The 14,617-nt window shown below is 39.0% G+C and overlaps 1 protein-coding gene across 1 annotated transcript in view; it reads right to left on the reverse strand.

Annotated features, from left to right (window-relative positions):
* FOLH1 (folate hydrolase 1) overlaps window positions 1–14,617 on the reverse strand; it is a 70,650-nt gene that overhangs the window by 30,105 nt on the left and 25,928 nt on the right. Inside the window, exons 7-9 of the mRNA XM_065936829.1 lie at window positions 13,005–13,098; window positions 1,039–1,137; window positions 680–765 (exon numbers count right to left, since the gene is read on the reverse strand). Of these exons, the coding sequence (XP_065792901.1) occupies window positions 680–765; window positions 1,039–1,137; window positions 13,005–13,098 (279 nt within the window). The remainder of the gene's footprint in view (window positions 1–679; window positions 766–1,038; window positions 1,138–13,004; window positions 13,099–14,617) is intronic.

Consider the following 14,617-nt stretch of genomic DNA (forward strand, 5'->3'; position numbering starts at 1 on the left):
ATAAACAGTTAGTTGCATATCACTTAGTGTTCACTGGAAGGCATATCAATATTCTTTACCCCTGAAAGAAAATACTGGCTGCTTGTATGAAAGATATGCAGTTTAATTCTATTTTGGTTACAAATTTATAGGTCCTAAGGAATCAAAATGTAATAAAGTAAGATTATTTTCAAATGTATCACTGAGCAGATTATCTGAAATCATATGAAAATCACATGTCTATGGATTTTACCAATTTCAGTGTAAAAAAAAAAATAAATCCATGTATGGGATTCATTAACTTGAAGTTATCTTAACTTCGTAAGGGTTATTTATTATTATTATGAAGCTATTTCTCCATGCAAAATATGCAGTAAAGAAATCTGGAATTCTTTAAAGAGAAAAAATGCTCAAACACCTAGAAACCATCTCTCCCTGCTCCTCCTCCCTTGTTCCTTTAACTGAACCATGCGTAGTTTTTCACCAAGCTTGCTCATCTGACCAATCTCGTCCCTACCTTTATTCACAACATGCATCACAACGCAAAATTGCCTCCTATGGATCTGTTTTGTGTTTACATGAGTTCCATTAGGAGTAAGAGTTGCCTCGCTTTGTTCTCTCTACATTCCCGGAGCTCAGAGCGGTATCTGGCACCAAAGCATTGCCCAATCCACATGCGCTGAACAGATGACTGAGTTACCTGGCTCCACGGCCCCTCTGAGAGTTCCAATCACGTTGTAAATTCTCTCCACTTTATTGCTGGAGTGGATATGCATCTTGACTTTTCTAACACAAAAATAGAGGACACAGGCTAACAATACAGGTTAACAGCTTGCCACCCACATTTTTTAAATCTTCCATTGTTTTGAATATTTCTAAATGCACATAAGCAAGAATTACATTGTCCAATTGTGAGGATGTAAGTGTAATACCCTTTCCAACCTGTTGTTATGTCTCCTGCTGATAGTAGATTTTACTTTCCAGTCATCCTCTATAATTGTTTTCTGAAAAAAGGTTTCCTCCCCCTAAAGAGGGCTACAATAAAAATAATCTCTTAACTGTGCAGAAAAGTTTCCAGTAAATCCAGGTCCAACATTGTAGGGCACTTGAAGACCTCCTTTCCAGCTGTCATCTGGGGGTGCTAATCCACCCATTTTTCTGTTGAACATAAAAACCAATTACTAGCTGATGGAAAATTCTGAGGTTATAAGTTAAAATGTCAAAGAACCTGCTTTCTGTTTTTCTTGTTTGTTTGGCCACACTGTGCAGCATGGGGAATCTTATTCTCTGACCAGGAATCAAACCTGCGCCCCTTGCACTAGAAGGCAAAGTTGTAACCACTGGTCTGCCAGAGAAGTCCCTGAATTTGCTTTCTTGAAAGTGAGCTTATAATAGCTTCTAGGATAGGATTTGCATAGGATATACCATTTAACCCTCACACCATGGTGACTGCAGATGTGAAATTAAAAGATGCCTGCTCCTTGGAAAAAAGCTATGACAAACCTAGACAGCATATTAAAAAGCAGAGACATTACTTTGCCGACAAAGTCCATACAGTCAAAGCTACAGTTTTTCCAGTACTCATATATGGTTTTAAGAGTTGGACCATAAAGAAGGCTAAGCGGCAAAGAATTAATGCTTTTAAACTGTGGTGCTGGAGAAGACTCTTGAAAGTCCCTCAGACAGCAAGGAGATCAAGCCAGTCAATCCTAAAGGAAATCAACTCTGAATATTCATTGGAGGGTAAAGCTGAAGCTCCAGTACTTTGGCTACCTGATGGGAAGAACCAACTTATTGGAAAAGACCCTGATGCTGGGAAAGACTGAGGGCAGGAGGAGAAGAGGGCGACAGAGGATGAGATGGTTGGATGGCATCATCAACTCAATGGACATGCGTTTGAGCAAACTCCAGCAGATAGGAAAGGACAGGGAAGCCTGGTGTACTGTAGTCCATGGGGTTGCAAAGAGTCAGACATGACTGAGCAACTGAACGACAACAAAGTTGACTTTTACATCAGACATGAATTTGGATCCCAAATCTATTACATATTCTCTGAACTTTGATTTCTTTATTTGTAAAAAAAAGTTATCACAATATTAACTCATCTGGTTGTTTTATGAGTAAATTGATAAAAAAATATGTAAAGCATTTAGCACAGAGTAAGTGCTAGAAACTAATTAGTACTTTATGTATGTTAATGCTATTGTCATTGTCTTTATTATGATTGTTGCTGCTGTCATTATAATTCTGGTGTTTACTCAGGGAGGCAAATAGAAGCCATATAATCACATTCACTTTAGTATAAAAGAGTAAAAAAGAATATGAACATCCCACTCAGGTAAATTAAAACTTTACTATAACTCAAATTTCATCAACTTTTTATAAAGTTCTCAGCATTCCTGGGCCATTATATAACTTTCTGTGTCTTTTCGTCTTAAAACCTTATTGAGAAACTTCCATTTTATGATATATCTAATTTATAAAATACTGTCTTTTCTAATTAATACATAGTATTACATTGCTAACCATTTGTGGGAATATGAGAATTGACCATCAGGGACAAGTATCACATTCCTTAATTATGCAGAGGGAGTAAATTTTCACAGTGAAATTCAAAGTGTATGTTCTTAAATTTTCAATAAGATGAGATTCTAATCATGTACAGTGTTTCATTATACCTTACAAAGTATAAAATAAAGTGTTAGTCGCTCAGTTGTGTCTGACTCAGATTTTTTACTGTCCACCAGGGAAGCCCTTACAAAGTATGGACATGGATGGAGAAATGCAAACTATCTTATTGCTTTCGTACATGCAGATCATTGCCTCCTTCCAAAAATTATGTTGTACTTTCCAAAATTCACTTTTAATCACTGTGTCTTGAATGCAAAATACACTTCCATAGAAGTTATGCTATTAATGACTGCATTTACAAAATGACTTACTAAAGCTGACTTAAACACATTTGGTAATTTTTTTCATCAAGTAATTCCTGTAGCAACACAGTTATAGCACAGCCAAATTTGACTAGTTTACCCTAGTCAAACAGTAGACACTAAATTAAACAAACCTCACATCTAATTCCATAAAATCTTCTAACTGCATTCTTCTTCTAACTACAAAGATAATACAGGTTTACTTTCATACAGCATTAGGATTATGGACTTCCCTCATAGCTCAGTCAGTAAAGAATCCGCCTGCAATGCAGGAGACCCGGGTTTGATTCCTGGGTCAGGAAGATCCCCTGGAGTAGGGAAAGGCTACCCACTCCAGTCTTCTTGCCTGGAGAACCCCATGGACAGAGGAGCTTGACAGGTTACAGTCCACAGAGTCACAAAAGAGTTGGACACGACATCACCACTAAACCACCACCATACATATTTTTGAAACTGTTTTTCCCATTCAATACTATACTATAAGCATATAGCCACATCATTAAATACTCTTATACAATATATATTTTAATAGCTTCATGTACTACCATAGTAATGTATTTAACTACTTATCAATGATTGAAGTTCTGTATTGTTAATAGTTTTCCACTATTACAAGTAATGCTATAATCACACTCATCTTTTAAATGTAATGAATATTTAGACTCTGTATTTAGACAAACACATAGTCCATGGTGCCCTCAAAAGTTGTGGTCCATCCTGAGTCTTAACCCACATGGCAAAGCTAAGAGCTCAAAAGAAAAACAGACCAGGGTGCTGTTCCTAAATCTGCCCCTTCAATGGGATGTGCATGAGTGGCATACCAAGTCGCTTCAGTGATATGCAACTCCTCACAACCCTATGGGCTGTAGCCTACCAGGCTCCTCTGTCCATGGGATTCTCCAGGCAAGAATACTGGAGTGGTTGCCATGCCCTCCTCCAGGGGCTCTTCACACCTAGGGATCAAACCCAAGTCTCTTATGTCTCCTGCCTTGGCAGGTGGGTTCTTTACCACTAGCACCACCTGGGAAACCTCGTTAAATTGGACAAATTCCTCCAGCTGTCTGATGACAGCCTCCTCACCTGCCATGAGGGCACTGCATGAGGTCATGAAAAGTTTTCTCATCCATTCTAAAATACAGTTATTAAGACTGCCTTGAATTCAAAGAAAAGAAACTAGCCAAATGCTTTGGTCTCTAGTGATAAGTCACTAGAGAAGTCAGTGATGACTTCTTAAACCCTGCTCAAGAGTAATGGAGAAGGGACAGGAAGATGGTAGAAAGCAGCTCAGGAAAGAGGAAAGAGCTCCAACATCAGGTTAAACAGTAATTTTGGAGAAGCTTCAATGACGAAAGGAGAGGAGGAAGAGGAATGAATTAAGATGATAATCAACGGAAGACACTTTCAAAGGGTGTTATTCTAGGTCCGTGAAAAAGTAGTCAACAAGAGAATTCAATAAGTAAGACATTTATCAGGGGAAAGGCCAGTGAAAGAAATAACTAGGGAGCTAGGAAAGGCCAAGAAAGCCAGATATGGAGCAAAAGAGAAAGAGAGAATTGGTGGCAGAGTCCCAAGAGCCTTGCTCTCAGCCTTTCTAACCCTTGCATCAGAGGAGTCCCGTGTCTCCCAGTAATGGGCCTCATTTAATATTCTTGCTGCATCTAGTTCCTGACTGGGAGCATGTGATGGAAGCATGGCCTTGACACAAATAGGGTGACTGTTTTAGCACAATGCTTCAGCACAGTGGAGCAGACTTCCCTGGTGGTCCAGTGGTTAAGAATACTCCTACCAATGCAGGGGACATGGGTTTGATTTTTGATCCCAAAAGATTCCACGTACTGCAGAGCAACTAAGCCCATGAGCCACAACTACTGATCCTCACTCTAGAGCCTGTGCTATTCAACAAGAGAAGCCCCCACAATGAGAAGCCCATGAACTGCAGTGAAGAGTAGCCCCCACTCGCAGCAACTAGAGAAAGCCTATGTGCAGCAACGAAGACCCAGCGCAGCCAAAAATTAATTTAAAAAAACGCAGTGGAGGGGCGGTCCCAAGATGGCAGTATAGGACAGGGAGACCACTTTCTCCCCCACAAATTCATCAAAAGATCATTTAAATGCTGAGTAACTTCCACAAAACAACTTCTGAACACTGGTGGAGGACACCAGGCACCCAGAAAGGCAACGCATTCTCTTCGAAAGGAGGTAAGACAAAGTATAAAAGATAGAAAGAGAGGCAAAAGAGTTAGGGACAGAACCGTCCTGGGGAGGGAGTTGTGAAGGAGACGTTTTGACATAGCACAAAACCACAGGCGGGTCTGTAGGGAGTTTTGGAATCTCAGAGGGCAACATAACCGGGAGGGGAAAAAAAAAAACACCACAGACTAAGCACCTAACCACAACTGTCAGTGGAGAAGTAGCACAGATGCTCACATCTGCCAGCAGCGAGCGGGGGCTGAACAGGGAGGTGTAGGCTGCGTGCTTAGGGTAAGGTCCGGGCCTGAATGCTCTGAGGACAATCTGAGGGTGCTAACGTGAGATAGTAACCCAAACTGTGGGATTGCCAGAAAGAAAAAAAAAATAGACCTTTCCTGCAAAAGATTCTAACGCACAGCCTGGCCCGCTCACAGAACAAGGAACTGAGCTTATACCAAAGGAGAGCTGGCCAGCTGCGCACAGGCCCGTCCCCCCGCCGAGGGCAGGGAGGCAGGCAGGCAACAGCCAGAGCTGGAAGGCGAGAGGCTGCTGCAATCTCGGCCCCAGAGACTACATCCTCCACCAAACTGTAAGCAGTCTCCCACTTGCTAACCACGTCTTTCTGAGATCCTGGATGGTTGACATCTGCCAGGAGGGTCGCATCCTGAGATCAGCTCCCCACAGGAGACACACGGCACACCTGAGACAGTGCTCCTGCAGTGAACCCGGGAAACAGAGCAGCCAGGAGCAGGAAGGTGATTAAGATGCACAGCCCACCTGGGACAGTGAACCCTCCAAGCACCTGGTCACCTGAGCTGCTCGAACCTGGGAAGGGCACAAAACGCAGGCCCAACTGAGCCCGTGCCCTTTCAGAGTACCCAAGAACCTGAGCGGCTTAGACCTGAGAAGTGCATGAAATGCAGGGCCCACTTTGGACAGTTCCCTTGCAGAGCACCCTTGAGTCCAAGCAGTGTAGACCCGGGAAGCACGCGCTGCCATGAGCTGGGGCAAACCCAGTGTGGTCAATACATTGAGAGCACTCCTCACACATGCCAGCGATATCTGTTTGCAGTGTTCCTCCCTCCCCACAACACAACTGAACAAGAGAGCCTAAATAAGTGACCACCTTCTCCTGCTTGTGTCAGGGCAGAAACTAGACACTGAAGAGACTTGGAAACAGAGGAAGCAAAATAAGCAAAGAGGGACCTGCTATGGAAGTGACAGGTGCAACAGATTAAAACCCTGCAGCTAACACTAATGAAGCACTGGAGGGGCCTACAGACCTTGAGAAGAAGTACAAGCTGGAACAACAAACTACCTGAAATTGAACTCACCCCACACTGCCCACACAAGCTCCAGAGAAATTGCTAGATATAGTTTTACTATGATCACTCTGTAATTTTTTTAAATTTAAGTTATTATTCCTTTAACTTTCATTTTTATAACCTACTATTACCTTGCAAAAAGAAGACCCTATTTTTAAAGCAAATTTCATATATATGTTTCTTTAATTTAGTGATTGATTTTGTTTTGTATTTTTTTATATATTGTATTTTTGAGAGACTAACCTATACTGTAGATTTTTAATCTTTGCTTTTTGGCATTTGTTATCAATTTTGTACCTTTAAGAATCTATTCTCCAGTATCCATTTTCACTTAGGGATGTTATTACTGCCTTGATTGCCCTCTCCCCTTTTGACTCTCCCTTTTCACCCCCAGGTCACCTCTATCTCCTCCCTCCACCTTCTCTTCTCTACATAACTCTGTGAATCTCTCTAGGTGTTACAGACTGGAGAATACATAGAGAACTGATTACTGGCTAGATTGCTCTCTCCCCTTTTGACCTCCCCTCTTCTCCTCCTAGTCACCTCTATCTCCCTCGCCCCTCTTCTCCATGTAACTCTTTGAACCTCTCTGGGTGTCTTTCGCTGTGGAGAATTGTTTCACCATTAACCTAGATGTTTTAAAATCTATGCTGTATGGATGGAGAAGTCTTGAGGCTACTGTAGGAGAAAGAATGAAAGTCAGAGGCAGGAGGTTTAACTCCAAAAGTTGAGAACATCAGAGAACTCCTGATTCCATGGAACATTAATAGACAAGAGCTCACCCAAAAGTCTCCATGCCAACACTAAAATCAAGCTGCACCCCAAAGCCAACAAGTTCCAGTGCAAAGCATATGACACTAATTCTCCAGCAAAGCAGGAACACAGCCCTGAGCATTAAAAGACAGGCTGCCCAAAGCCATGCCAAACCCATAGACACCCTAAAACTCATTACTGGACATTTCACTGCATATCAGAGAGAAGAGATCCAGCTCCACCCAACAGAACACAGGTGCAAACTCCCCAAACCAGGAAACCCTGACAAGCCACTAGTCCAACCCCACCCACAGGGAGCAGGCTCCACAACAAGGAGGAACCATGAATTCCAGCCTACAGTAAGGGCACCCCAAACACAGCAATCCAAACAAAATGAAAAGGCAAGAAATATTCAGCAGGTAAAGGAACATGATAAATGCCCACCAAACTACACAAAAGAGAAGGAGATAGGAAGTCTATCTGAAAAAGAATTCAGAATAGTGATAGTAAAGCTGATCCAAAATCTTGAAAACAAAGTGGAGTTACAGATAAATAGACTAGAGACAAGGATTGAGAAGATGCAAGAAATGTTTAACAAGGACCTAGAAGAAATAAAGAAGAGTCAATCAATAATGAATAAGGCAACAGCTGAGATCAAAAAGGACTCTGGATGGAACCAGAATAACTGAGGGAGAAGATAGGATGTGAGGTGGAAGATAGAATAGTGGAAATAAATGAACCAGAGAGGAAAAAAGAAAAAAGAATTAAAAGAAATGAGAACAACCTCAGAGACCTCTGGGACACTGTCAAACACCCCAACATTTGAATCATAGGTGTCCCAGAGGAGACAAAAAGAAGGGGTATGAGAAAATACTTGAGGAGATAATAGTTGAAAACTTCCCTAAAATGGGGAAGGAAATAGCCACCCAAGTCCAAGAAACCGAGAGAGTCCCAGACAGGATAAACCCAAGGTGAAACACCCCAAGACACATATCAGTCAAACTAATGAAGATCAAACACAAACAGGAAATATTAAAAGTAGCAAGGGAAAAGCAATAAATAACACACAAGGATATCCCCATCAGGATAACAGTTGATCTTTCAATAGAAACTCTTCAGGCCAGAAGGGAATGGCAGGACATATTTAAAGTAATGAAAGAGAAAAAATGACAATCTAGATTACTATACCCAGCAAGGATCTCATTCAGATATGAAGGAGAATTCAAAAGTTTTACAGACAAGCAAAAGCTGAGAGAATTCAGCACCACCAAACCAGCTCTTCAACAAATGCTAAAGGATCTTCTCTAGACAGGAAATACAGAAAGGCTTTATAAAATCAAATCCAAAACAACAAAGTAAATGGCAATGGGATCATACTTATCAATAATTACCTTAAATGTATATGCACTGAATGCCCCAACCAAAAGACAAAGGGGCTGAATGGATACAAAAACAAGACCCCTATGTATGCTGTCTACAAGAGACCCACCTCAAACCAAGGGACACATGCAGACTGAAAGTGAAGGGCTGGAAAATGATATCTCATGCAAACGGAAACCAAAAGAAAGCAGGCACAGCAATATTCATATCAGATAAAATAGACTTTGAAATAAAGACCGTGAAAAGCAAGAAAGAGGGACACTACATAATGATCAAAGGATCAATTCAAGAAGAAGATATAACTATTATAAATACATATGCACCCAAAATAGAAGCACTCTAATATGTAAAGCAAATGCTAACAAGTATGAAAGGTGAAATTAATAGTAACATAATAATAGTGGGAGACTTTAATACACCATTTACACCTATGGATAGATCAACCAAACAGAAAATAAGGAAGGAAACACAAGCTTTAAATGGTACAATGGGCTGGTTAGGCCTAATTGATATCTAGAGGACATTTCACCCCAAAGCAACCAATTTCACCTTTTTCTCAAGTGCACACAGAATATTCTCCAGAATAGATCACATCCTGGGCCATAAATCTAGCCTTGGCAAATTCAAAAAACTTGAAAAGCATTTCAAATATGTTTTCTGATCATAATGCAGTAAGATTAGATATCAACTATAGGAAAAAAACTATCAAAAATACAAATATATGGAGGCTAAACAACATGCTTCTGAACAACCAACAAATCACAGAAGAAATCAAAAAGTAAATCAAAATATTCATGGAAACAAGTGAAAATGAATACACAACAACCCAAACCCTATGGGATTCAGGAAAAGCAGTGCTAAGGGGAGGGTTCATAGCAATACAAGGTTACCTCAAGAAACAAGAGAAAAATCAAATAAATAAACTAACTCTACACCTAGAACAACTCGAAATAGAAGAAATGAAGAAACCCAAAGTTAGTAGCAGAGAAATCATAAAAATTAGAGCAGAAATAAATGAGAAAGAAGCAAAGAGGACTATAGCAAAAATCAACATAACTAAAAGGTGGTTCTTTGAGAAGATAAATAAATAGACAAACCATTAGCCAGACTCATCCAGAGAAAAATGACGAGGAATCAAATCAACAAAATTAGAACTAAAAATTGAGAAATCACAACACAGAAATATAAAGGATCATAAGAGACTACTATCAGCAAAGATATGCCAATAAAATGGACAACTTGGAAGAAATGGACAAATTCTTAGAAAAGTATAACTATACAAAACTGAACCAGGAAGAAATAGAAAATCTTAACAGACCCATCACAAGCACAGACATCAAAACTGTAATCAAAAGGCTTCCATCAAACAAAAGCCCAGGAACCAGATGGCTTCACAGGTAAATTCAAACAAAATTTAGAGAAGAGCTAAAACCTACCTTACTCAAAGTTTTCCAGAAAACTGCAGAGGAAGGTCAACTCCCAAACTCATTCTATAAGGCCACCATCACCCTAATATCAAAACCAGACAAAGATGCCACAAAAAAAGAAAACTACAGGCCAATATCACTGATGAACATAGATACAAAAATCCTTAACAAATTTCTAGCAAACAGAATCCAACACATATTAAAAAGATCATACATCATGACCAAGTGGATTTTATCCCAGGGATGCAAGAATTCTTCACTATTCACAAACAATCAAGGGATACGCCACATAGCAAATTATAAGATAAAAACCATATGATTATCTCAATATACATGGAGAAAGACTCTGACAAAATTCAACACCCACTTATGATAAAAATTCTCCAGAAAGCAGGCATAGAAGGAACATTTCTCAACATAATAAAAGCCATTTATGATAAACCCACAGCAAACATTTATCTTCAATGGCAAAAAATTGAAGGCATTTCCCCTAAAATCAGAAACAAGAAAAGGGTGCCCACTCTCACCACTACTATTCAACATAGTTTTAGAAGTTTTAGCCGCAGCAGTTAGAGAAGACAAAGAAATAAAAGGAATCCAGATTGGAAAAGAAGAAATAAAACTCTCACTATTTGCAGATGACATGATCCTCAGCATAGAAAATCCTAAAGATACCACCAGAAAATTACTAGAGCTAATCAATTAATATAGTAAAGTTGCAGGATATAAAATTAATACACAGAAATCCCTTGCATTCCAATACACTAACAATGAGAAGACATAAAGAGAAATTAAGGAAACAATCCCATTCACCATTGCAATGAGAAGAACAAAATATGTAAGAATTACATTTACCTAAAGAAACAAAAGACCTATTTAAAGAAAACTATAAAATACTGATGAAAGAAATCAAAGATGACACAAATAGATGGAGAAATATACCATGTTCATGGATTGAAAGAATCAATATAGTGAAAATGAGTATACAACCCAAAGCAATATATAGATTCAATGCAATCCCTACCAAGCTACCAATGGTATTTTTGCACAGAACTAGAACAAATAATTTCACAATTTGTATGGAAATACAAAAAATCTCAAATAGCCAAAGCAATCTTGAGAAAGAAGAATGGAACTGGAGGAATCTACCTGCCTGACTTCAGGCTCTACTACAAAACTACAGTCATAAAGACAGCATGGTACTGGCACAAAGAGAGAAATACAGATCAATGGAGCAAAACGGAAAACCCAGAGATAAATCCATGCACCAAAGGACACCTTATCTTTGACAAAGGAAGCAAAAATATACAATGGAGAAAAGACAATCTGTTTAACAAGTGCTGGAGAAAACTGGTCAATCACTTGTAAAAGAATGAAACTAGAACACTTTCTAACACCATAGACAAAAATAAACTCAAAATGGATTAAAGATCTAAATGTATGACCAGAAAAAATAAAACTCCTAGAGGAAAACATAGGCGAAACAATCTCTGACATAAATCAAAGCAAGATCCTCTATGACCCACCTCCCAGAGTAATGGAAATAAAAGCCAAAATAAACAAATGGGACCTAATTAAACTTAAAAGCTTTTACACAATGAAGGAAACTATAAGTAAGGTGAAAAGACAGCCTTCAGAATGGGAGAAAATAATAGCAAATGAAGCAATGGACAAAGAATTAATCTCAAAAATATACAAGCAGTTCCTATAGCTCAATTCCAGAAAAATAAACAACCCGATCAAAAAATGGGCCAAAGAACTAAACAGACATTTCTACAAAGAAGACATGCAGATGGCTAACAAACACTTGAAAAGATGCTCAACATCAATCATTATCAGAGAAATGCAAATCAAAACAACAATGAGGTACCTTCTCATGCCGGTCAGAATGGCTGCTATCAAAAAGTCTACAAACAATAAATGCTGGAGAGGGTGTGGAGAAAAGGGAACCCTCTTTCACTGTTGGTGGGAATGCAAACTAGTACAGCCACTATGGAAAACAGTATGGAGATTCCTTAAAAAACTGGAAATAGAACTGCCATACAGCCCAGCAATCCCACTGCTGGACATACACACCAAGGCAACCAGAACTGAAAGAGACACATGTACCCCAATGTTCATCGCAGCACTGTTTACAAGAGCCAGGACATGGAAGCAACCTAGATGCCCATCAGCAGACAAATGAATAAGAAAGCTGTGGTACATATACACTATGGAATATTACTCAGCCATTAAAAGGGATGCATTTAAGTCAATTCTAATGAGGTGGATGAAACTGGAGTCTATTATACAGACTGAAGTTAAGTCAGAAAGAAAAACACCAATGCAGTTTACTAACGCATATATATGGAATTTAGAAAGATGGTAACAATGATCCTATATGCTAGACAGCAAGAGACACAGATGTAAAGAACAGTCTTTTGGACTCTTTGGGAGAAGGCAAAGGTGGGATGTTTTGAGAGAACAGCATTGAAACATGTATATTATCATATCTGAAGTAGATCACCAGGCCAGGTTCATTGCATGAGACAGGGAGCACCCAGGCTGGTGCGCTGGGACAACCCTGAGGGATGGGATGGGGAGGGAGGTGGAACGGGGGTTGAGGATGGGGAACATACACACACCCATGGCTGATCCAAGTCAGTGTATGGCAAAAACCAAACACTGACAAAAACCATATTGCAAAGTAATTAGCCTCCAATTAAAATTAATTAATTTTAAAAAACTAAAAAAAAAAAAAAAAAAAAAAAAAACCACAGTGGAGCAAATGATCGTTACAATCCCTGAAGTTGATGATCTGGAAAGACTCACTTTCATGGTGGTATTTCACTTTAATATCAGTATTTAAAGCAAATCCCAGATTAGAATCACTATTGTATAAAGCAGTGATAAAATTGTATATTCCACCCACCACAGAGAACTTCAGTATGGAATAATGAAGATAAAAGCATGCTAGCTGAAGAATGTCGGTAAAGAGAATTACTCAAATAGCCATCTGTTTGCTTTTTAAAAACTTACTCCAGGAGCTTCTGTGCATCATAGTATCCAATTGGATGAACAGGAATATTTGGAAGACCAACAGCCTCTGCGATTTCACGTCTGTAAGCATATTCTGAAAAAGTTGAACATATTTCTAATAAAAATGGAGTCCCTTTCAAAACGTTCGCTGTAAATCACACTAACGTGAAAGTCACTGTCATGTCCAACTCTTTGCAACCACCAGGGGCTATACAGTCCATGGAATTCTCCAGGCCAGGATACTGGAGTGAGTAGCCTTTCCCTTCTCCAGGGGATCTTCCCAACCCAAGGATCGAACCCAGGTCTCCTGCATTGCAGGTGAATTCTTTACCAACTGAGCCAAATCACACTAAGCACACTTTTAAATTGCATACACTAGAACGGCTAAATTAAATTGACAACTTCAAATGTTAACAAAAATGTGGTGCAACTGAAACTCTCATACTTTTCTTGTAAGAGTGTTTATACTCTTTACAGTCACTTTAAACAACTTCTTTGAAAATTAATGTTATGCAGAAAATTACACCCTATGGCACAACAACTACACTCCTAGTATTTACCCAAGAAAGATAGAAACATATGTTTACAGAAAGACCTGCACAAAACTGCTCATAGCACCTGAATCTGGGTAGCCAATACTGGGAACCATCCTGCTGTTCATAAATAGGAGAATGAATAAGCAATTTATAGAGGAGTCCCATAATAGAATTCTATTCAGCAATTAAAGGGAAGGAACTATCAATACACATAATAAGATGACTAATCTCTACTTAATATACTGAGTGAATGCAGCAAGACAAATGATGAGCACAAAAAAATCACAAATTTTTCAATGACAAGACAATTAAACTAAGAAGGAAAAAGGATAACATGCTCTGTTTGTGGCAGTCTTTGCAAGTGTGCAATGTGCATCTACAATGTACATTGACCAGACCTCCTCAAAGCAGAATAATATCAACCTCTGAGAAAAATGGATCCTTCCATCAGATGTCAGTATTGTCATTTTAAGGTTAATATTTCTTTTTCACACCATACATGGAGTCGTATTGACCAAAGGCTTATTCTATACATGCATTACTGGATCAAAATATCTTTGGTCAACTTTACGTACAAGTCTAATCTGTCAGTATGATGCATAAATTCTTTTCTCAAAAACGTATAAAACTGCACCTCTAACTCCCAACCAGTGGAAGAGTTCTCAGAGCTTCTGAGAATCTGTTCCCTGGGTTATACTCCTCAGTTTGGCATAAATAATATTCCCTTTTCTTTCTTCTTAGCTTGACTGCTACTTGATTTTCTGTCAACAAACAAAAGAACATATATAATCTGATTCAATTTATATGAAGTTCAAAACCAAACTAATGAATGACAAAAGATATCAGAAAATGGCTGTTTCTAGGGTGAGGCTATGGTAAAAACTGACCAAAAATGGGCACCAGAGAACTTTCTGAAGTCACAGAAATGTCCTATATCTTAGAGTGACACAGATATATACAACTTTTTAAATTTATTGAATTAACACTTAAGATCTGTACATGTTATCATATGTAAACTCTACCTCAAAATAAAAAGACACATCCTGTCATTTCTCCAGATTTAAGAAAAATAAAGGC

This window comes from Muntiacus reevesi, chromosome 5 (assembly GCF_963930625.1).
Source record: "Muntiacus reevesi chromosome 5, mMunRee1.1, whole genome shotgun sequence".
NCBI classification, from domain to species: domain Eukaryota; kingdom Metazoa; phylum Chordata; class Mammalia; order Artiodactyla; family Cervidae; genus Muntiacus; species Muntiacus reevesi.